We start from the raw sequence: 25,984 nt of genomic DNA on the forward strand, positions 1-25,984 counted from the left end.
CACTGAAGTATTTTTTTAATTTTTTTTTTGGTATCCTTTTATTGTAACCTTTTATTTTGTATTGGTGTATAGCCAATTAGCAATATTGTGATAGTTTCAGGTGAACACTGAAGGGATCCAGTCATACATATACATGTATCCATTCTCCCCCAAACTTCCCTCCCATCCAGGCTGCCAGGTAACATTGAGCAGAGCTCCACAGCACTGAAGTATTTCTGATGAAAGATGGTGGCGGAGTTGGCAAACCACTGTTAACACCACTGAAAAAGGATAAAAATACCCAGATATCTATACCTATACCAGAAATTCTTGAATGGGGTGGTAATGAGAGATCCATGAACCTCCTGAAACTGCAAACAGAATTTTGTATGTAATATGTATTTTTTTGAGTAGAAGATCCACGCTTTTCCATCAGATTCTCAAAGGGGTCCATAACCACCTCCATAAAGCTAAAAATTGTGCTCTATATTCTGCAGTAATCAGGTGCTTACTCAAAGTAGGATGATCAGCTTTAGGTTTCACAGCTAAGGAAGAAAAGAGTCATCCAGTGAAGACATACACAGACAACAAGGCCTCTGTGGGAATAATAAAGAAGCTGGGGCTATTGTGGGGGAGAAGAGAGTAAATAGAAACTAAGTTTCAATTTCCCAGTCTCTAAAGAATTACTATACAGAAAATCAGAATTTAGCAAGAATAATTTCCGGAACGGCATGAAAATGAATATGAAAGATAAGGCTGTCTATGAATTACCACTGTGCCTTACAAGAGAACAAGTGACCCATTTGCAAAAAAGAAATGTTTTTGTTTGCAAAAAAGAAAAGTTTTGTTTTTCTTCTCTCTCCTTATTTAGTAAATCATGGCAAAGCAGCTGCAAATGTAAAAAAATATATATTTATATTTATACTTTGCCTCATTCATAAGGACTGGCAGTGGCCTACAGAATCATATGTAATTCAAATTCAAATATCCCTAAATAGTGATAATTTTAGTGACAGCTTTGGAAAGTTGATACTTTACTAAAATCAAAGAAAACTCCTTTTGTCATTTCTAAGTTAATTTCGCTCTTTAGTAATGTCAGGAGAAGAAAGGAAAGCTACAAGCTTTGTAGTTCTAGTAGTGAGACAGCAAACAAGTATTACTGCTATCTAAAAGGTTTCAGAGAAAAAATAGCATTAAAATTAAAAAATAAAATCTCAGTAGCAGTAGAAAGCTTTAAAAAAATCAGTGCCAGATTTAATATATATATAGACACTCATATTTTTTATTGAGGCATAGTTGATTTATATCAGTTTCAAGTGTACAACATAGTAATTCAAAATTTTTATACATTGTATTCCCTTTAGTTATAAAATACTGGCTAATATTCCCTGTGCTATACAACATATCCTTGTACCTTTTTTATACATAGTAGAAGCCACAGTATTTGTTTAATTGAAGTATAGTTGATTTACAACATTGTGATAGTTTTAGGTATACAGCAAAGTGATTCATTTATTAATATACATTCTTTTTCAGGTTCTTTTTCATTATTGGTTTTTATAAGATATTGAATATATTAATAGTTTCCGATATTTAGCTATTTTACATATAGCAATGTGTATCAATTTCAACACCTAATTTATCCCTTCTTCCACCTTTCCCCTTTGGTAATTGTAAGTTTGTTTTCTTTTTTCAATGTTTTATTTATTTATTGACTGCGCTGAGTCTTTGCTGCTGCGAGAGGCTTTCTCTATTCATGGTGCATGGGCTTCTCGTTGTGGTGGGTTCTTTATTGCAGAGCACAGGGTCCAGAGCATGCAGCCTCGGTAGTTGTGGTGCACAGGCTTAGTTGCCCCACGGCATGTAGGATCTTCCTGGACCAGGGATTGAACTCGTGTGCCCTGCATTGGCAGGCTGATTCTTAACCACTGGGCTACCAGGGAAGCCCTGTAAGTTTGTTTTCTATGTCTGTGAGTCTATTTCTATTTTGTAAATAAGTTCTTTTGTATCACTTTAGATTTCACATAAAGTAGTATCATAAGATTCTTTTTTATGGTTGAGTGATATTCCATTGTGCGTGTGTGTGTACATTCTTTTTTTATTCATTCATCTGTTGATGGACATTTCGGTTGCTTCCATATCTTGGCTGTTGTAAACAGTGCTACTATAAACACTGGGGTGCATATATCTTTTTGAATTAGAGTTTTCACCTTTTCCAGACAAATGCCTACTGGATCATATGGTACAACTGCTGGATCATATGGTAACTCTATTCTTATTTCTTTTTTCTTTTTTTTTTAAAAAAATTTTATTGGAGTATAGCTGCTTTACAATGTTGTGTTAGTTTCTGCTGTACAACAAAATGAATCAGCTATATGTATACATATATGTCCTCTTTTTTGGATTTCCTTCCCATTTAAGGTCACCACTGAACATTGAGTAGAATTCCCTGTGCTATACAGGTTCTCATTAGTTATTTTATACATAGTACCAATACTGTATATATGTCAATCCCAATCTCCCAATTCATCCCACCTCGCCCTTCCCCCCATTCCCCTCTGGTATCCATGTTTGTTCTCTAAGTCTGTGTTTCTATTTCTGCTTTGCAAACAGGTTTATTTTTAGTTTTTAAGGAATCTCCATACTGTTATCCATAATCAACAGCCACAGCAGTTTTAAAAACAAAGTAGAAATTCAATTTTTTTCTGAAGCATTCATAATGCTGTACAGTTCATTCTTTTGCCTTTTTGAGTCATACAGAAACAGAATTTACTTAAACAATATCACATACTTAGATGAATGAAAAATTGTCCATAACAATGTCAGGTGAAAACTGTATAACCAAATATATGCTTTCATTTGTAAAAGAAAAAAAAAAGAAAAAGAAAAAATATATGGTATGTATAAAAAAGGCCCAGATACTTCACACCAAACCCAATGGTACTCTGGAGAGCAGGATGGGAAAAGGGGAAGGACAGGGAGATTTTTCCTTTTCACTTTATATACAATTTTAGATGGTTTGATTTTTTTAATGCGCATGCAACTTTTTACGATGGAAAATTTCAGTTTAAGTTATATACTTGAATTTTACAGACATAATTTGGCAAAGACTTTAAAACACTGATAATCCCAGAGTTGGAGAGGTTGTAGGGAAACAGACATTCTCCTTCACTGTTGTTTTTATTATAAACAGGTACAACCCTCTTAGAATACAATGTTAGAACATCTATCAAAATTTCCTACAAATGTACAAGGATATCAATTATGATACAAATATACATGCTATGGAATACATTAAAAAGAATGATAGAGATTTCTATGTACCAACAATAAGACAGGATCAGTAAAGATGTTAATTTTCTCTAAATTGATCTATAGGGTTAACGCAATTCCTATTAAAATTCCAGCAAGACTTTTTTTTATAGACATAGACAAAATACTTCTAAAATTTATGTGGAAAGGCAAAAGAACACAATTTATAAAAAGAATAAAGTGAGAGGACTCACGCTACCTGATGATAACACTTACAGTAGCTTAGCTACAGTAATCACGGCAGTGTGCAGAGGGATAGGTCAGTGGAACAAAATAAACCCAGAAACAGACCCATGCACTTAGCTGATTTTTCACAAAGATGCTCAGAACAATTTACTGAAGGAAGAACAGTCTTCTCAACAAACAGCAATGGAACAGTAGAACATCCATTGGCAAAAAGAAAACAAACCTCAATCTAAATCTCATATTGTATATAAATTCAAAATGGATCATGGATTTAAATGTACAACACTAAAACTATAAACTTTTAGAAAAGAAAATATAAGAGGGCTTCCCTGGTGGCTCAGGGGTAAATAATCCACCTGCCAATGCAGGAGACAAGGGTTCGATCCCCAATCTGGGAAGATCCCACATGCTGCCGAGCAGCTAAGCCCATGTACCCCAACTACTGAGCCTGTGCTCTCGAGTCTGGGAACCCCAACTACAGAGCCCATGTGCTGCAACTACTGAAGCCCAAGAGCCCCAGAGCCTTTGCTCTGCAACAAGAGAAGCCACCACAATGAGAAGCTTGCACACTGCAACTAGAGAGCTGCCCCCACTAGCCACAACTAGAGAAAAGCCTACACAGCAACGAAGACCTAGCAGAGCCAGAAATAAATAAGTAAATAAATAATAATTTTTTTTTAAAAAAGAAAATATAAGACAAAACCTTTGTGATCCTGGGTAAAGCAACAACTCCTTAGAGACGTACCAAGAGTACAATGCAAAAAGAAAGACCTGATAAACTGGATTTCATCAAAATTAAGCATTTCTGTTCTTCCAAAAATACTGTCCAAAGACTGAAAAGATACAGACTAGAAAAATTCTTTGTAAATCATATATCTAATAAAGGAAGTGTACCTAAAATACATAAAGAAACCTTAAAACTCATTAATCATAAGAAAACAATGCAATTAAAACTGGGGCAGGACTTCTCTTGTGGCTCAGTGGTAAAGAATCCACCTGCCAATGCAGGAGACATGTGTTTGATCCCAAGTCCCAGAAGATCTCACATGCAGTGGAGCAACTAAGCCAATACACCGTAACTACTGAGCCCACGTGCTGAAACTACAGAAGCCCACACACTCCAGAGCCTGTGCTCCACAAGAGAAGCCACCACAATGAGAAGCCTGCACACCACAACTAGACAGTGGCCCCCACTCGCCATAACTGGAAAAAAGCCTGAGCAGCAACAAAGACCCAGTACAGCCAAAAAAAAAAAAACCTGGGGCAAAGAAACAGACACTTCACCGAAGAAAATACATGGGTGGTAAATATGCACATGAAAAGATATTTAATATCAATAGCCATTAGGGGAATGCAAAGTAAAAACACAATGAAAAAGATGAACAGATACAATTTATTTAAATAGCGGTAATACTAAATACTGCAGAGAAACTGTATGATTTAGTTCATTGCTGGAGGAAATGCAAAATGGTACAGGCATTCTGGAAAAGAGTATAGCAGTTTCTCACAAAACTACACATATATCTACCATCTCATTCTTGGGCATTTATCTCAGAGAAAGGAAAATTTACATTCATACAAAATCTTATACACGAATGTTCATACCAGCTTTATTCACAATGGCAAAATATTGGAGAACTGAATATTTTTCAATGACTGAACGGCTGAACAAACTTCTGGTACGATGAACACTACTCAACAACTTAAAACAAGAACTACTGACACATACAATAATTTGAATGGATCTCGAGAATTATGCTTAGTGAAAAAAAAAGTCAATCTCAAAAATATTGTACTATTCTTTGTATAAGATGCTCAAGTATCAAAAGTACAGAGATGGAGAACAGCTAGGTGGTTGCCAGGGAACAAGGAGAAAGGTGCATGCACGTGGAGGGACAGGAATACAAAGAGGTATCATCAGGGAGTTCTTTTGTGATGACAGACCAGTTCTAAACCTTGATTGTGGTGGTTAGGTGATGGCATAAAACTGCATAAAAAATTATATCAAAATAGAAGCTTAAAAAAAGAGGATCAGGATATATTCATGAACAAAGAGAGCAAATTACAGAATAATTATATATAAAAATGTCCATTGTTGCCAAAAGAAAAAAAAAGACAAAAAGTTAAAAACTAATGTGTAATTATTTACCATGTTTTGAGTCAAGTACAGAAAAAAGTATAAAAGGATATACACCAAACTGTTACCTCCAGGGAATAAAACCATAGAAATAGGAGTGTGCGGGTAGGAAGAAGCTTTTCTCTTCTTTTTCAGGAGAAGGAAAGATTTATTACTTGCAGCAAGTAAGAACACTAGGGATCTTTCCCAAAGCAGTGTCTCCGGAAGTTTTAATATTTAATTCTATCTATTTCTGTATCATTTGACCTTTTTTATAAGAAGTATGAATTATTAAAGAAGTCTGTTGTTTAGTCGTTCAGTCATTCCAGCTCTTCATGACCCCATGGACCATCCACCAGGCTCCTCTGTCCATGGGATTTTCCAGGAAAGAATACTGGAGTGGGTTGCCATTTCCCTCTCCAATTAAAGAGGTCTATCTGACAAAAATGCAAATAATAGGTGAGAAAGAGATAAGTCTAGAAGTCTAGGCTGGGATATTGGCCAGGTGACTATTTATTGTAATAATTTAGGCAAAATATAATGAGGGTTTTAGTGATATGCTGGAAGTCAGGGATTTATTCAACAGGAAGAATCAAAAATAACTGTGAGGTTTCCAGCTGCTACTCAGTGATGCTCAGTTCAGTTCAGTTCAGTCGCTCAGTCGTGTCTGACTCTTTGCGACCCCATGGACTGCAGCACGCCAGGCTTCCCTGTGATCACCAACTCACCCAAACTCATGTCCATCGGTCGGTGATGCCATCCAGCCATCTCATCCTCTGTCGTCCTCTTCTCTTCCTGCCCACAATCTCTCCCAGCATCAGAGTCTTTTCCAATGAGTCAACTCTTCGCATGAGGTGGCCAAAGTACTGGAGTTTCAGCTTTAGCATCAGTCCTTCCAATGAACACCCAGGACTGATCTCCTTTAGAATGGACTGGTTGGATCGCCTTCCAGTCCAAGCGACTCTCAAGAGTCTTCTCCAACACCACAGTTCAAAAGCATCAATTCTTCTGCGTTCAGCTTTCTTTATAGTCCAACTCTCGCATCCATACATGACCACTGGAAAAACCACAGCCTCGACTAGATGGACCTTTGTTGGCAAAGTAATCTCTCTGCTTTTTAATATGCTGTCTAGGTTGGTCATAACTTTACTTCCAAGGAGCAAGGGTCTTTTAATTTCATGGCTGCAGTCACCATCTGCAGTGATTTTGGAGCCCCAAAAAATAAAGTCAGCCAATGTTTCCACTGTTTCCCCATCTATTTGCCATGAAGTGATGGGACCAGATGCCATGATCTTAGTTTTCTGAATGTTGAGCTTTAAGCCAACTTTGTCACTCTCCTCTTTCACTTTCATCAAGAAGCTTTTTAGTTCCTCTTCACTTTCTGCCGTAAGGGTGGTGTCATCTGCATATCTGAGGTTATTGATATTTCTCCCGGCAAGATGCTAGTAACCCATTAAATCCAGACTGGAAACAGTAAAGGAGTGAGTCAAGTAAAGGACAGAGGGAGAAAGTTGGAATAGAAAAGGATAGTAGAATATTCAGTTTGAAGCATGTTTCAAGTTCCACTGGGACATCCAAGAGGGAATGTTCAGCAGGTGGTTGGGATATATATAGATCTTTGCCCAGAATAGAGTTGAGAGTCATCAGAAAGAGGTGGTGGTTAAACTTGTAGTAACAGGCAGAATAACATTCAGTAAAGGAGACTGAAAAGTAATGGTCTAAGAGGTAAGAGGAAAGTAAGAGCTGAAAGTTGTCATGAAGCCAATCATACTATAATTTCAAGGAAGAAATGCTCAATGATGTCAAAGAGTGGGATGAGGTAAAGATAAGGACTGAAAAGTGCCCACTATACCTGGCAATTATGTGATCCTGTTCACTTGGTATGCTTGGCAGGGTAGAAACTAAAGCTGAGTGAGACATGAATGGCAGGTAAAGAATAGGAGAGACAAATTACATGTTCATTAAAAAAGAAAAAAGAAATTCTGACCCATGCTACAACATGGATGGCTGAACCTTGGAAGCATTATGCAAAGTGAAATAAAAGCCAGATACAAAAGGACAAATATTCTATATATGAGTCTACTCATATGAGGTACCTAGAAGAGGCAAATTCATTGAAAGAAAGTAGAATAGAGTTTACCAAGAACTGGGGGAATGGGAGAATGGGGATACTGAGTTTCTGTTTGGGATAAAGAAATGGTTCTGGGAACCGATAGTGGTAATGGCTGCACAACATTATGAATGTACTTAATGCCAGTGAACTGTAAACTTAAAAATGGTTGAAAAGGTAAATTTTTATTTCATGTATATTTTACCATAATAAAAACAAACAAAAAGTCAGCTATGAAAAGAATGGATGGCAGCAAGGGGCTGAAGCGATATCAAAAGAGATTTTATTCTCTTTAATGATGTGAGACTTAACCTCTATGTAGGAATACTTATACCTTGGCCCCAATCCAAGGAAAGTTATTAACAGAAAAAAAGAACCTTAATATTTATTAATGGCCAAACTTACAGACTTAGAAACTAGTATACAAAAATACTTTAAGCATTATATTAACCTGTTAACAATACTATTCTTCAAACTGATTGAAACCTTTAGATTTAATAACCACTTTGCAGGAGGGCAGCACATGTACAATAGTAGCAAAACTTTTAAATTAGCCAGGAATAAACTCAACAACAAAAAAAGTAGATGCTCAATAGCAATAAAAACTATAAATAGAAATAAACAAAAGATGCCTAGAAATTATTCAACATAACCTAAAAGTCTTTATTGACAAAGGTAAAAGAACATGTGAATAAATGAAGAAACATGAGCTTCTAGATGGAGAAACATATTACAAAGATATACATTCTCTTCAAATTAATCCATAAATTAAAATAAGATTTCAAAATTATCTGTCACTGGCAAGTTAGAATTTAACAAAAATGATCCTAGAGTTTATTTAGGCTAATAGAGGAAAGATAGTCACATCAGAGGAATTTAAAATTATAAAGTCTGAATGATAATCAGAGACACTATCTGGTGATAACAGTACAGATTAGATAAACAAATAAATAAAACAGAAAGCTCCAAAATAGGTTAAAGAATATATAAGAATCTACTACATGATAAAGGTAGCATTTTGTACTAATGTACAAAAGGACAGACCATTCCATAAGTACAACTTGGACACTTTGGCTAATTCTTTGGAAGAGAAAATAAGTTAGATATTTACCTTATATCTTAGATTCTATTTTTAAAAATCAGTAAATGTTTAAATACTATACATATTAGAAGAAAATATAGTTGGCTATCTCAGAGTAGGGAAGGTCTTTTAAACAATTATACAGAAATCTAAACAGCAAAGACTGATAAATATAACTACATAAAAATGAAATTTCTATGTCAGAAAATACAATAAACCTAAAGACCTTCTTGGGCACAATAGAGTAATTGCTATTGAATTAGTCTTCCCACTGTAACCAGAAAACTGCAAAAAAACAAATGAAACAACTGTTTCCAACCAGGAAGTATAGGACTGTCATTCTTGAGAGAAAGGAAATAAAGGAAGTGAGCCCTACAATTGTCCTTGGCTTTCTGCTGAATCCAACAAAAGCACAGCAGTCTGACTAAGCCATAGAAACAGATACTGGAGTCTGAAGAGGCTACAACAGTTAGAAATTGCAGGACAGAACTGGAGAGGCTGGAACTCCACAGACAATCTAAGATCTGCAGAAAAGCTCTCTTAAATCTTCAGCTGAATGCTAAGCTGCACATGTGTATATGATGAGCTCCACAAAAGAGTCCTATACACAGAACTATTAGAGATCACACAGGGTTGGGAGTTACTCAAACAAAAGTGTAGAAAAAACTTCCCTGGAGATTTTTTGGGAAATTTATTGTTTTATCTAATCTAGATTGTAGGGTCCTGCTGAGCATTCTAAAACTTCAGGCACTGAGATTTTATGATATGTGATCTACTTATCATAGGTAAGATGGCTTCTTATTAATTTTTGGTTTGAAGAACACTGGAGGAGGAACTTGTTAGGAAATTCTTTGGGAAAAGGGGTTTCATCACGAATAGTTTGGCATCATCTATTGGTACAGACTATGCGGGCATGTGTGCATGCTCAGTCATGTCCAAGTCTCTGAAATCCCATTGACTGTAGTCCGCCAGGCTCCTCTGTCCATGGGATTCTCCAGGCAAGGATATTGGAGTGGGTTGCCATGCCCTCCTCCAGGGGATCTTCCCAACCCAAGGATCAAACTTGTGTCTCCTGTCTCCTGCATTGGCAGGTGGATTCTTTACCACTGAGCCACCTGGGAAGCCCACAGACTATGCAGTTTATCTTAAATTTAATCAAACATTAAGTATTAAGGCCTCTGCCAACTACTTTATGGTTTTGCTAAGACTGGTATAAAGTTTGGGTTGTGTTTTTCAGACAGGATTTCTTTATCTGTATCATTCTCACTGACATGGAATGTTATGTGACTTTTAAGACTATTGCAAATAGTTCTAATCCCAAGTTTTGGGTTTCTCTGATTATTAATGTTCCTTCAAATGTAATCTGAACATGAACAGAGGCTCTGCAATTGATTCAGCACCTATGTGGTAGCTGAACAGACCTAGAGGCTTGAACACTAGCGTGCAGTCTATCACCACCACCTCTAGTACAAGACCTGAGTCCTCCAACGTATACTGCATACTTCTAGGTAAGTATTACTTATCTTTCACTTGTTGCCCAATGATCCTAACCTTAGTGCTAAGCATTCTAGCTATGTACAACTTAGCTCATATGTTACATACATGATAATGAAAGTATGTAAAATGCTATAGAAATATGCCATATGCAGTGTGATATGTGTGAAGAATTTGAATGGAAAGGGTCAAAATAATGTTAATCAGAGATACCATTCTACTAACTTTGCTAGAAAATTTTTTTGAAATAAAAATGTTAAAGCAGGGAATAGATTCCACATGGACTTTATTACTATTAATTAGAAATAGAGGCAGGTTCATATCTGGCCAAACCAACACAGTTTCAAATAAAAGTATTACTTTGTATATAGTACCTGATGGTAGGAAACATCTCATATGTGCCTTCAACTCCATAATGGATATCCTTTTAGCACAAAAAAAGATCACATTTCTTATCTCATGACACCACTAACCCTTTCTGCCCTATTCAGAGGTTTCTTATACTCTCACCCACAGATTAAGGATGAGGGGACGACAGCCTTCTAGGCTGTCTACTGCTGCTACCAAATTATTATTTACTTCCCCTTGGGGAAAAAAAAATTCCTCCTACTTTGAGGCTTGTTCTCTACCATGCCAGAGGTTGAAAACGAGCTGCCTTGGAGCTAGATTTGGCCGGCAGACAGATGTTTTTATTTGGCTTTCAGAGTTCAATCCACACTTGGCCCACCTCAACTCATTTACATTACTAGCCTGGCCCCTATAGGCCACTTGAGTTTGAGATCTCTGCTCTTCACTTTTACTCACCATCATTAACTAACTCACATTCACCAAGGACTTACACACCTGGCACAATCTTCTTGGCCCCAAATCCCTCTCCACTATGATGGGTTACTCTAATGTTCATATGTACCACCTATCCAAAATCCTTGTAAATCTTCATGCCAATGGTTTGCACCTCCATTCCAGCCAAACATATCCATGGCTATATCTAGAATGCTGTCTTTTACTGCTAACTGTTAAGCAGATTTTACTGCTTAACCTCTGAAAGTTTCAATTCCAATATCCTACATTTCCTTATCACAGCCTTGTATCTGTCCAGTCTCTTCATCCAAAGGAAACTTGCACCCCCATTAAATCCTGTCTCTATCAGGCCTCTCCTAACTTTAGTTCAAAAACTAAGGCAATGTACAGCAGTATACCAAAGTAAGCTATAGGACTGCTGTTATTTATCTTTCTTCATCAGGAGGTGGGGGTGGGGGGATTTAAAATAACTTGGTAAGAAATTTGAAACATGTTAAACTATAAACAGATTTTCCCTAATACAAAGTTTGTATTAATTCAAACCTTTATCTACATTTCTCTTCAAATTCTCTCTCCCACCACCTCACTCATTCTTAGCAAAAGGCCCTGTTTGCTATTTTGCAGAGAAAATGAGAGGCTACTGGGCAGAAACATTCTCAATGTTTATATTCCCATTCTCACAGGGATCTTATCTCATATTCTTTATTTTCTTCTCTTTCATCTATACAAAGATCCCCTCTGTCCAACTGACTCATCACTTCTAACACATTGATTAGTCTTCCTTCTTCCCTTCTTAGGCAAATTTCAGCCTCCACTTTTTAAATTCTCATTCACTCATATCCTCTGTAGTCTGGCTTTTGATTCTACCACTGCACTGAACTAGCTCTTCTAATGACCATTCTCTTTGGTCTTCTCTGTAGCACTTGATCTGCTGGCCATTTTCCTATTCTCTAGGTTTCTAGAGCATTACTCTCTTCTGGTTTTCCTTTTTTTCATCCTGGTCACTCCCCAGTATTCTCCACCCTATCCCTTAAATGCTGGTTTGGTATCTGTCAAATATATTCTCATCCTACATTCTCTCTTAACAGTGGTTCTTAACCTTTTTGGGTCACATATAACTTTGATAATCTGATAAAGCTATGGTCTTTCTACCCAGAAAAACATACAAGCGTATTTCAGCTATAGCATCAGAGGGTTCAAGGAATGTACCTGACTCCCTATTTGAACTCATCCACTTATATTTTTATATGCTGATGATTTGAAAAAATATCCATATATACAAACAGTACAGACTTCTCTTTTGAGCTCTGTACCTCTATTATCTACTCAAAGTCTTTACTTGGATATCCTACCTCAATACAACACAGCCCAAATTGAACTCTACCACTTTTCCTCCAAAACTACTCCTCCTTTATTTCCTATTATAGTCAGCCCTCTGTATCCATGGGTTCCACAATGATGGAATCATTGGGCAAAAACATTTGTGAAAAAAATTTCAGAAAGTTCCAAATTGCAAAACTTGATTTTTCTGCACACTGGAAACTATTTACATTGTATTTATAACTATTTACATACCATTTACATTGTATAGGTATTGTAAGTAATCTAGAGATGATTTAAAGTATATGGGAGAATGTGTGACAATTAGATGCAGATACTATGCCATTTTACAAGTGACTTGAGCATCTACAGATTTGGTATTCCTGGGAGTTGTGGACATCGAGGGATGACTGTATTAGTCAATGATACCACCAGTTTGCCCAAGTCAGAATTCTGAATGTCATCTGGCTTATCCACCCTTCCAAAAACCAGATTTTTTAAATTAACAAAAGTACTTCATGCTCAATTAAAAAAATTCAAACATCTAAGTACAAAAAAGCATAAAGTGAAGATTATCCTCCACCTCTCCCTTTAGTAATTCTTCCTTATGACAATTGAACTAGTGACTGAGCCCTTTAGATGGGCTCTTCAGTTCATCATTACTACTGAGCCCATTTCAACTCATTTATGTTACCTGTCTGGCCTCCATAGGATCTAAATGTACAAATCCTTCTGTATATACTGTTGAGTGATCTAGTTTTCATCAATACATATCTTGGATATATTTGGGTATCAGCATATACAAGATACAGCTTTATTTGTTAGCTAATCTACCATTCTGATGGCTAAACAGTATTCCATCATATAGATGTACCATAGTTTAACTATTAATAATTTCTTATTGTTGGATATTTTAGAATGCTGTTTCCTTAATTACAAAGTTGCAATTACAAACATATGTACATTTGCACATATGCCTTTGCAAACTTGTATGGAATATTCCTTTGAGATGAACTTGCTTACTTAGTCAAAGGGAATACACATTTATAGTCCTCTAAAAAGTTTGTACCAATTTATGTTTTCACCAAGAGAACAGGAGTACTTGGCATCATTTTTAATTCTCCCTGTCCTTTACCTTGGAGAAGGCGATGGCACCCCACTCCAGTACTCTTGCCTGGAAAATTCCATGGACGGAGGAGCCTGGTAGAGTGCAGTCCATGGGGTCGCGAAGAGTCGGACACGACTGAGCGACTTCACTTTCACTTTTCACTTTCATGCATTGGAGAAGGAAATGGCAACCCACTCCAGTGTTCTTGCCTGGAGAATCCCAGGGACAGGGGAGCCTGGTGGGCTGCCGTCTATGGGGTCGCACAGAGTCGGACACGACTGAAGTGACTTAGCAGTAGTCCTTTACCTATACCCTCAATTTCTAGCCATTTATGAAGGTTATCAATTCTACTTCCTCAACATCTCTACCATCTGTCCCCATCTTTCCATTTTTATTGCTTCGTAACTTAGTTCAAACTCTCAGTGCTTTAACTTGGATGGTTGTTAATAGTTTCTTTATTGGTGATTTGTCCTTTTAAAGGCTTAGTAAGACATACTAGGTGCCTTTCATGATTTGGGCCCACCTAACTTCATTGGATGCTGGGAGGGATTGGGGGCAGGAGGAGAAGAGGACGACAGAGGATGAGATGGCTGGATGGCATCACTGACTCGATGGACGTGAGTCTGAGTGAACTCCGGGAGTTGGTGATGGACAGGGAGGCCTGGCGTGCTGCGATTCATAGGGTCGCAAAGAGTCGGACACGACTGAGCGACTGATCTGATCTGAACTTCATTGGAAGGATTGATGCTAAAGCTGAAACTCCAATACTTTGGCCACCTGATGCGAAGAGCTGACTCATTGGAAAAGACCCTGATGCTGGGAGGGATTGGGGGCAAGAGAAGGGGATGACAGAGGATGAGATGGCTGGATGGCATCACCGACTCGATGGACAGGAGTTTGAATAGACTCCGGAAGTTGGTGATGGACAGGGAGGCCTGGCGTGCTGTGATGCATGGGGTCGCAAAGAGTCGGACACGACTGAACTGAACTGAACTTTAAAAACTCCTTTATTAACACCAAAACTAGCTCCCACTCTGCACCATAGCCAAACTCAACTGTTTGCACTTCCCTGTCCAAGGTGCTCTCATCTTTCTAGCATTTGCACTCTCTATCTGGAACTTCTTCCCTACCTTTCTCCACTTGACTATCTGCTCAGCACAGCAGGTGCTCAATAAAGAATTAGCTGCAATAATCATCATCCTTTAAATTTTAGCTCAAAAACTACATCCTCTTGAAAGAGTTTCCTGATTTCCATACCAGTAGAAAACTTGGAAAACTACAAAAGATGAACATGAAGATAATCCTAACCTTACATCTCAGAAATAACCACTATTATCATCACTTTTTTTTTAATGTATGTATCTTTTCATAAAAAGCATAACTGAGATGAAATTAAAGTTATGTGTTTTACTTTTCTCACTTAACATTCTAAGCACTTTTGTCATTAGTTTTTTAGAATAAGCTTTCAATCTTTACACAATAATCTATCATGCAGGTGGCACACTAACTAGTCATTCCCTTTACATTAACCGTTCCAAAGTTATTTCTCATTAATATAAATGACATTATTGTGAATAGCTTTTTCTGTATCTCTGATTAGGACAGATTATCTTACTACATGCTAAGCACTTACATTCATTATTTCCTGTAATACTCACAATAGCCATCTGAGGAGGGTATTATTATTTCCCCCATTTTACAGATGAGAAAGCAGAGTCTAAGTTGCTTGTCCAAAGTCATACTGCTATGAAGTGGGGGGGGGGGCAATATTCAAATTCAAGTCTACCTGACTATAAGATCTGTTCACTTAACTATTTTTAAGTCTCAGTGCTATCAAAGAGCTTTCTAGAAATGTCTCGTAATTTTATACTGCATATGTAAGAGTACCTACCTCACTAGCATTTTGAATACTTCCATTAAAAAGGAAACCAAGCTCATCTAATAGGCAAAAAAAAAGATGGTTTATCTGCTTCAATTTTTATTTCTTTGATTACCAGATACAACTGAATATTTATTCATTTTCATTTTGCATTTGATTTTTGTCTTGTGATTTGTCTACTGCCCTCTGCTCATTCCAATTACCATCTTCTGGGTTTTTCTCCTTATTGCCTTACCTAAGCTCCTCATAAACCTACCCTCTATCTTAAGGCAGCTATCCCCAGGCCAAACATCATCTCTGTAACATTCCTGCTTGCTTATTACTTGTTATATTCATTTTAAGACACCTGTGAGGCTGCTAACTTCTATTACCAGAATTTGGGCTGATTAGCTTTAGGTATTTTCAGGAAACAATAATGGAAAGATAAATGACCTGCATTTCCACTTTACAATCAGCAAGAAGAAGGATACAAGGGACAAAGTAGATTCTTTTAACCCAACCTAGATGGAATAAACTAGAAGGCTCATCTCATCTCCTACCACTTCTCTTAATGAAATATATAGGTTCTAGCCAAGTACAGTTCCCTGAACTTGCCCTGTTCTTTCATTCCTCCATGATATTCTATCCTCTATACCCAGAATACCCATTTTCTCATCTGTCTTTCCGGTTGTCCCCTCCTTCACCTCCTCCTCCCAATTCTCTGTCCCTTCTGATGAACTTAACAGCCACACTACTTGGGCTGCTGAATACTGTAGGAGAAAAGTCATATAGACATGTAGATTTTTAGTTGAGACCTCAGTATGCTAGGCAATGCTCTTAAATTCCCTTAGCTCCCTCTTCTTTTTTGCTTCACGAGCTACATGGGATTGTCATTTTGCTGCTTAATTCTTTCAGTGTTCTTCCATTTAGGATAAAGTAAAGGAAATCAGTTCTGAATATTCATTGGAAAGACTGATGCTGAAGCTGAAGCTCCAATACTTTAGCCATCTGATGCCAAGAAGCTGACTCACTGGAAAAGACCCTGATGCTGGGCAAGACTGAAGGCAGGAGGAGAAGGGGACACAGACGGTGAGATGGCTGGATGGCATCACCGACTCAATGGACATGAGTTTGAGAAGCTCTGTGAGTTGGTGATGGACAGGGAAGCCTGGCATGCTGCAGTCCATGGGGCTGCAAACAGTCAGATATGACTGAGCGACTGAACTGAAAAACTTTTTTTTTTTTTGGCTGTACCATGTGGGATCTTAATTCCCTGACCAGGGATTGAACCCCTGCTCCCTGCATTAGAAGTGTGGAGTCTTAACCACTGGACCACCAGAGAAGTCCCTGAAAAACTCTTAAGCATGGCATATGGCATATGGCATACACTAGGTCCTCTTACGGAGAAGGCAATGGCAACCCACTCCAATACTCTTGCCTGGAAAACCCCATGGACGGAGGAGCCTGATAGGCTGCAGTCCATGGGATCGCTAAGAGTCAGGCACGACTGAGCGACTTCACTTTCACTTTTCATTTTCACGCACTGGAGAGGGAAATGGCAACCCACTCCAGTGTTCTTGCCTGGAGAATCCCAGGGACAGAGGAGCCTATTGGGCTGCTGTCTACGGGGTCGCACAGAGTCGGACACGACTGAAGCGACTTAGCAGCAGCAGCAGCAGGTCCTTTTATGATTTGACATCTACTTCTCTACATATAACCAGTCATTCACTACATTTAACTCTACACTTAACTGCAACCCCAATAACTCATTTCTTGAACCCAAGATGTAATTTCAGGCTTCTGTGCCTTCACATATGCTATTCTCTCTGCCTATAATGCTGTCTCCTCTACATCCTTTGCTTAGTAAACTCCACTGATCCTTTAGAACTCAGCTTAAGAAAATTCTATTATAAGAAGCTTCCTCTCATCCCACTCTGATTAAGATATTCAGTTTCTGTTTTACTTTGGCACTCTGTGCGTGCATCTAGCATTACAACAAGTTCTGTGATTTTTCTTTTGTTTTCCCAACTAAACTATAGCCAATTTGGGGGCAGAGAACATATCTAATTTGATTTTATATTTGTAATATCTATCAGTGCCAGCACATACTAGGTGCTCAATAGATGTTTATTTAACAAGTGAGTTGTTCAAAACTGAACTTGATTAACTTGTTTACAAAGCCTTCCTAACCCTTAGGTGAAGGTGCTCCTTCATCTCCTCTAGGGCACTTTGTACATCCTTCTAATATAGCCCCTGATAAGCTGCATTTTAACTGTTTCTCTTCACTGACTGGACTGTGAATTACATGAGGACAGTGATGTCTTTCCCATCAGTAGACGGGAGTAGCTAGCACAGAACCTGACACATATCATTCAATCAGTTCATATACTGAGCAGGAATTCCATGCTCTGAGGAAGCACACCATAGTCTATGTTATGTTAACACATTTCCCTAAGTTCCATCAAAGGGCCTGGGGACTAGGTAAGCTTTCACAACTCATGGAAAGTAGTGATGGCCCAAAGTGACATCCATTTGATTTTTATTCTCATTTCATTTGTCTGTGCTTTTGAAGTTTAGAAAATAAATGTACATTGCTTTGTCATCATTAAACATTATTAGCAAACTTTACAGAACACACTAAAATATGTCTTTTTAAAAAAATGCAGTTAAGTCACTTGATTGACTCTGCTGACTATCACAGCTCAAGCCTGCTTTATGCACTTAACAAAATTTTAATAATGCTAACTAATGTTGGGTGGATATACTGATGGAAAGAGAAAAAAAGGAGACATACTCACCATTGTATTTAACACTGTTGGCCAGAATAAGGTTGACATCGTCTAGAAAGCTCTCCCGACTCTGATACTTGTGCTTGGAGATATTCTGTGATTAAAAGAAATCAAGGGACTCAGATACACATATAAAGTTACTTGCTTCCAAAAAGATATTTTAGACCAAATCACTCACTTTACGTATGGTCTCTAAATCCATTGGACTGACAATTACTTTGTAATAATCTGGAACAAACTTCTTATTAACTGGGTGATGAAACGGCCAAGACTAGTAAAAAGAAAGCATGAGAAATTAAATGGAAACCATTCTTTATACCAGAGCTTCTCAACCTTCACTGGGTCATAATGTTAAGACCCTGACAAAAGCTATGGACCCTTTTCCCAGAAAGACACATAATCATACAAAACTTTGCATATAATTTAAGGGGTTCACGGATTCTTTTAAGAGTTCATGTGCCCTGACAGGGTAAGGACCCCTGCCCTATATTCACAATGAAAATCTCGCATCCCCTAGTCCCATTGCAGAGGGTTCACAGCATTATTGCATACACAACATATGCCTATAACACAAAAGGAAACTCAGTTCAGAATTCCCTAGGGAAGATCATTATAACAAAATGATACAGAGACCCAACATGGTAGCCCTGTCATAAAGTTGCAAAAGGGAAAAACTGAAACAAAAGACAACAAATGCTGGGTAATTATCAAACTCTGCTTTGTTAAGAAGCACCTCTAAATCCAAAGCCTCCCATATTACCTGGCATCCTAATTTCTCTCCTGAGCTACTCAGGAGCATTAAATACTGAATGTCAACAACAGGAATAAAGACCCTCTCTATATCACAGATTCCTGGCCTCTTTGATTTCAATGATAATGCACTCATATAGCAAAAAGGTTTCTTTTTAAAATTATATACCAGTTTGAAAAAAAGAAAAAAATTACATACCAGTTTGAATTGACAAACACCACACTCCAAACTCCCCAGTGATACACACACATGCAGACACTCTTTTGTCCTTTTCTTTCCTTTGTACTATCTTCACAATATTCAACATACAGACCACTTACATCTGGAACTGCCATCATTTTCTGGGTGACAATGTTGTCCAGAATAAAAGAAAATGCCACTTGGTCATCATCATCCAGCAAGGGGTTGATTGCTTTCTCTAAACGAGCCAATTTATCTTCTTTCTGACATGAAACAAAGCAAAGGAAACATAAAGGCTTCCCTGAGGTATAATCATCATAGAGTATTAAGGACAATTAATATTTCTCTTGTCCCAAAAAGTCTAACTTTGAATTGTAAACTCATCTGTTCCAGACAAAAATTCAGATAAGAAATAATACTCCAGTAAAAGGATCAAAAGAGATGTGTCAACCATTCTTATAGGTATTCTATCTTCTAGTCTTGTAGATCATCAAAAATATACACCCTTGGGCAACAACAGCTTAGTTCCCACAACAAAAACATCTTCACCAAATTAAGTTTTAATATCACACTGTTTTTTCTGTAAAACTATCACTGAAAACACTGAACACATTATTGTTGATTAGTAACTTTTATACAAGGGAATCTAACCCAATAAATTCATTTTAGACTATACTACGAAAAAGTCTGTATATCAATTGCTCCATGTCTTAACCCACTAAAAATCTTCTTAAAAATTATTTTTGGCTGCACTGGGTCTCTGTTGCTGTGCATGGGCTTCTCACTGCAATGGCTTCTCCTGTTGTGGAGCACGGGCTCTAGAGCTTGGGCTCAGCAGCTGAGGTACATGGGCTTAGTTGCCCTGTGGCATGTGGAATCTTACCCCACTAGGGATCGAACCTGTGTCCCCTGCATTGACAGTTGGATTCTTAACCACTGGACCACCAGGGAAGACCATGTCTTTTGTTTAAGTTTGTTTTTTTTTTTTTTTTTAGCCTTTCTAAGTGGGTATGAAGTATTAACTGGTTTAACTGGTTTAAATTTTTATTTCCACAATGATCAACCAAACTTATAATCTTTTCATGTTTATTGGCCATTTGGCAATCTTCTTTTATGAAATTTCTACTTCAATATTAACATCATCACATTTATATTTTTTAGGCCTGTACAGCTGCCATATTTTGTTGTTGTTAAGAAGATAAAATACAGATTATCTTTTAAAAATTAAAATTTATCCCTGCCAAAACAGTCTCTTAGCTTCAGCTGGCTTTCCAGGAAGTCAATTTCCTTAGCCCTTTCTAAAGTGTTATGTGGATTTTAGATTTTAATCCTAGCTCTACTATTTAACAGCCACGATGCCCAAGACAAGTTAGTTTCTCCTATGGACCTCAGTTTTTCCATCAACAAAAGGGAGGTAATTAGACTATATGATTTCTAAGGTCCCTTCCAGACTCTAATGTACGAAAGACCTGCTTCTCCCTCATTTCTCTAATCTTCTGTTACATTCCCTACTTCCTCAATTCTGGTACCTGCCAGCTTCAAATTCTACCGCCCTTCTCTCATTTTAAATGTCTTACCTCTTTAAGTTTTTCATCACAGAGATCCAGCATTGATTGAGAGATCTGGGTCAGTGAGTGCTTTGGCCCTAGATTACAGAGAAACAAACAGGAAGAGATGAGACCACGGACACAGGAGGCAAGAGTACCAACACCTCTCCAGACTTGCACCAACCTAGCTGCTGAGTCAGACAGATGTTCAGTCTTACCTCCATTTTTCAGTGCCTAACACATACCAGATGAATAATATGGATGAACACACTAATTTTAATTCTCTCCCTTAGTTGTGTATATCCACACACAGCAGACTACCTTTGATACTGCTGCCTTTAATACCTTGAAAATAATACTATGGATAGGGGAAGGACAATTTATTTAAGGATGACTAAGGAGATCATCTTTAGCATTCAAAATTTGTGACTGCAATTTTCATTTGCAGAACTCATGGTTTGTGATGTCCGCCCAACACATGGCTAATCCAAAGCCTTCGTCAGAAAACAATCTCCATCCTAGCTCAGACTACTACTTTAGTTTCCCTGAAGTCCCTAACAAGAGTTTCACAAAATCCTCCAACTATCACCTACATTCCCTGCTTATGGCTACCCTAGTTTAAGCTCATCATAGGGATAGTCAAAACATTTTCTTCTAAACAGTAATTCTATTTCCTTGCAGTATCCTTTGTTTATCTTCCTGTCAATTCTTTTAAAGTAAGTGCTCCCCAGAGCCTAAACCTTAGCTCTATTCTCAACTACTTATTAATTAATTAGCTGGCATTTATTTGTTCATTCAGCAATTTTTTAATGACTGTGATATATTCAATGATGAGATTAAAGGGAAAATAAGACACAAGTCCTACCTTAGAAAGTTCTTGGTTTAGTCAAAGAAAATGACATGAAAATAAATTGCTATACAACAAGGTATAAGTGCTTGAAATATCTATGAGTGAAATGATATGATATCTGGAAATATAAATAATGAACAAGACTGGCCATATGCTGGTAAGTCCTGAACTGGGTGAATAGGTGTACTGAAGTTTATTTACTTTCTACTTCTGTATATGCCTAACAATTTCCATAATTAAAGTTTTTAAAAAGTGAGTGTAAGTGCAAATAGAGGAATATACTGATTACTATGAACTGTGGAGGGTTTGCAACAGTTTTAAAACAATTAAATCTGAGTACCAGGAACAGGAAAGGCTTGTTGTGACTGATACTTGAGCAATGTCATTAATGAAGAGAAGTCCACCAGGTAGATAGCATTGTAGAAAAACATTCCAGAGGGAAGAAGAATTGTGCAAAAACATTTAAGTAAGCAAATTCATGGAAACACGAAGCAACACATTTCACAACAGGAATCACAAGTAGTTCTATACAACTGGAATACAGGTATGTGTGAGGAAGAGAAACCAGAAATGGAACTTGGAAAGGCTGGATGGGACATATTACAGTGGCCTCATAGGAGATACAAAGGCACTGAAGATTTTAAGCTAGAGAGTAATTTTTCAAACTTGTATATCAGAAAAAAATACCCTGTCAACAGTATGAAGAATTAAGGCAAGCAGCAGAGAGAAAGTCTGGAAGCAATTGCAAGAGGTCAAAGAAGAGATGACAAGGGCTTCAACTAAGACAGTTGCAATGGAGACCAAAAGGAAGGGAATTTGTTCTAGCAAAATTTAGAAGGTACAATTTATGGAACTTAGTGATCTATGAGTGCGGGAGAGGGAGAGTGAATCAACGATGACTAATATTTCTAGGTTGTATAACTGGAAGGATAGTAATACCACTGATGGTGGTATCATTACTATTATCATCATTTGGGTATAAGGAAGAAAGAAGATTGAGCTAGAGGGGGATGTAAGGAGAAAATCATTTCCAAATTTTTACTAACATTGCCCCTAAATGACCCACAGGTACCTCAAGCTCTGCATTTTCAATGTCAGCTCTTACCTACCCATTTTTTTTTTTATGCAATTATGCTTGCCAACTTAAATGATAGTTGGACCTAACAAATTTATTCTTCCTTTGTATGTATGTGTCTGGTACTCTGCTAGGCCCTTGGAACAGAAAGATGAATAGTCTCTCTAGGAGGTCACAAAGTGGTAGGAAAATCAAATATATAATCAATTACATGTAACATAATAAGAGCTATAAAAGTTGATTTAATTGTGCTAAGGGGCACAGATGATTGAAAAATGGGTACTGTGAGCAATGTGAATACATCTTCATGAAGCGAGGATATGAGCTGGTCTGGAATATGAATGGAAAGAGAATAAAGGGCATTCCTTACAAAGGGCAAAGACTGTGCAAAGGAATGAAGACATGGGATAGGATATTTAGTGAAATACAATGCTGAGTGTGGCAGGAATCTATATCTATAGTAGGTATGGGAGCCAGTCACTGGAAATGAGACTAGATAAACGGGTCAGGCCTGCTTGTGAAAGGTATTAAAATCTAGGTACAACTATTGTCCCATGCGTACAGGTGAGAAAACGGAAAAGGTTGTAAGATGCTAAACAAGTCATCTAAGGTAATTCAATTATTAAGTGCCATGGTTAATCTGTACCCTTAATCTCTATACTTAGAGACGAATCTGTGCTCAAGGATACAACTGGAAATCAGAAAATTTTATCCTTTACATGCAAAAGCTGTATGTACTATATCTTGAACTCTTTAAGACTCAGAAAACAGATTTCTTCCTCCTTGTCTTTTCAGTTTTTGAGCAAAGTGGAAATATAACAGCCCCTATAACATATTTGTAGATCAAATTAAAGACAAATACAGTCACAAGCACATGCTCTGTGGGGGTTCCATCCACAGCGAATGCCTCTTCTATTTACCTAGGCTCACTTCTTCCTCCCATACTCGCCATCCAATTGTTTCATTTCAACAGATAGACTCCAAATTCTCCAGAGGATACATTAAAAAGTGGGAATAAAAAGCAGCAATATCTATTAAATGACTAAAAACATACGTTACCTGACTTTCATAACCCTCAAATTCACTAATACATTGTAGGTCCTTTCCATCAGTCCAATCTAGTTTGAATTTAGGACTAGTAAGGAATTAAGTAAGGATCTGAAAGGTCACCTTTGCAGTCAAAGACAGGTGATTCTTACCATTGTAGGTTGCACTATTTTTCACAATTAGCTCCAAATGCTCCCTGAACTCTTCCCGAGATGGGTAGAGGCGTTTACGCACATTTTCACGGAGTGTCTGTAAGTCCATTGGCCGGGTAATGATCTTGTAGTAGTCCTTTACAACCTTTGCATTGACTGGAGTGTGGAAAGGGTATGTCTGTGCAAACAAGAGCCAGCACCATCCATGAGCAAAGAACATTTGCCATAACCAATTCCTCAAGACTCTCTCACATCTTACCTGTCTATCTGGCCATCAACTCTCAAAGGAATCTCTCTAGATGGAGCAGGTCTGACTGTTTCCTCTACTAACTGTTAAAAAATAAATAAAAAACCATATTCCAAAGAATAAGAAGTTTGAGGTTCTTATGATCTCTGTTCGTTTCCAAGGCAAACCACTCAATATCACAGTAATCCAAGTCTATGAGCCAACCAGTAATGCTGAAGAAGCTGAAGTTGAACGGTTCTATGAAGACCTACAAGACCTTTTAGAACTAACACCCAAAAAAGATGTCCTTTTCACTATAGGGGACTGGAATGCAAAAGTAGGAAGTCAAGAAACACCTGGAGTAACAGGCAAATTTGGCCTTGGAACACAGAATGAAGCAGGGCAAATGCTAATAGAGCTTTGCCAAGAGAACACACTGGTCATAGCAAACACCCTCTTCCAAGAACACACGAGAAGACTCTACACATGGACATCACCAGATGGTCAATACCAAAATCAGATTGATTATATTCTTTGCAGCCAAAGATGAAGAAGCTCTATACAGTCAGCAAAAACAAGACCAGGAGCTGACTGTGGCTCAGATCATGAACTCCTTATTGCCAAATTCAGACTGAAATTGAAGAAAGTAGGGAAAACCACTAGACCATTCAGGTATGACCTAAATCAAATCCCTTATGATTATACAGTGGAAGTGAGAAATAGATTTAAGGGCCTAGATCTGATAGATAGAGTGCCTGATGAACTATGGACGGAGGTTCATGACATTGTACAGGAGACAGGGATCAAGACCATCCCCATGGAAAAGAAATGCAAAAAAGCAAAATGGCTGTCTGAAGAGGCCTTACAAATAGCTGTGAAAAGAAGAGAAGCAAAAAGCAAAGGAGAAAAGGAAAGATATAAGCATTTAAATGCAGAGTTCCAAAGAATAGCAAGAAGAGATAAGAAAGCCTTCCTCAGCGATCAATACAAAGAAATAGAGGAAAACAAAAGAATGGGAAAGACTAGAGATCTCGTCAAGAAAATTAGAGATACCAAGGGAACATTTCATGCAAAGATGGGCTTGATAAAGGACAGAAATGGTATGGACCTAACAGAAGCAGAAGATATTAAGAAGAGGTGGCAAGAATACACAGAAGAGCTGTACAAAAAAGATCTTCACGACCCAGATAATCACGATGGTATGATCACTCACCTAGAGCCAGACATCCTGGAATGTGAAGTCAAGTGGGCCTCAAAGTGCTGCACTCAGTATGCCAGCAAATTTGGAAAACTCAGCAGTGGCCACAGGACCGGAAAAGGTCAGTTTTCATTCCAATCCCAAAGAAAGGCAATGCCAAAGAATGCTCAAACTACCGCACAATTGCACTCATCTCACACGCTAGTAAAGTAATGCTCAAAATTCTCCAAGCCAGGCTTCAGCAATATGTGAACTGTGAACTTCCTGATGTTCAAGCTGGTTTTAGGAAAGGCAGAGGAACCAGAGATCAAATTGCCAACATCCACTGGATCATGGAAAAAGCAAGAGAGTTCCAGAAAAACATCTATTTCTGCTTTATTGACTATGCCAAAGCCTTTGACTGTGTGGATCACAATAAACTGTGGAAAATTCTGAAAGAGATGGGAATACCAGACCACCTGACCTGCCTCTTGAGAAATCTGTATGCAGGTCAGGAAGCAACAGTTAGAACTGGACATGGAAAAACAGACTGGTTCCAAATAGGAAAAGGAGTATGTCAAGGTTGTATTGTCACCTTGCTTATTTAACTTATATGCAGAGTACATCATGAGAGACGCTGGGTTGGAAGAAGCACAAGCTGGAATCAAGATTGCTGGGAGAAATATCAATAACCTCAGATACGCAGATGACATCACCCTTATGGCAGAAAGTGAAGAGGAACTAAAAAGCCTCCTGATGAAAGTGAAAGAGGAGAGTGAAAAAGTTGGCTTAAAGCTCAACATTCAGAAAACGAAGATCATGGCA

At 37.8% G+C, this 25,984-nt stretch overlaps 1 protein-coding gene across 8 annotated transcripts in view; it reads right to left on the bottom strand.

Moving 5' to 3' along the window:
• The window catches only part of TAF1 (TATA-box binding protein associated factor 1), a 108,297-nt gene that overhangs the window by 51,681 nt on the left and 30,632 nt on the right, over positions 1-25,984 (bottom strand). For 6 of the 8 annotated variants that reach the window (XM_055565223.1, XM_055565222.1, XM_055565221.1 and 3 more), the window contains exons 28-32: positions 23,757-23,934; positions 20,663-20,730; positions 19,226-19,348; positions 18,333-18,425; positions 18,164-18,248 (exon numbers count right to left, since the gene is read on the bottom strand). In XM_055565223.1, coding sequence (XP_055421198.1) covers positions 18,164-18,248; positions 18,333-18,425; positions 19,226-19,348; positions 20,663-20,730; positions 23,757-23,934 — 547 coding nt within the window. Of the gene's footprint in view, positions 1-6,050; positions 7,058-7,084; positions 9,070-18,163; positions 18,249-18,332; positions 18,426-19,225; positions 19,349-20,662; positions 20,731-23,756; positions 23,935-25,984 lie in introns of those variants that run through there. The other 2 variants (XM_055565226.1, XM_055565225.1) reach the window with 2 other exon arrangements.

This window comes from Bubalus kerabau, chromosome X, assembly GCF_029407905.1.
Source record: "Bubalus kerabau isolate K-KA32 ecotype Philippines breed swamp buffalo chromosome X, PCC_UOA_SB_1v2, whole genome shotgun sequence".
Lineage (NCBI taxonomy): Eukaryota > Metazoa > Chordata > Mammalia > Artiodactyla > Bovidae > Bubalus > Bubalus kerabau.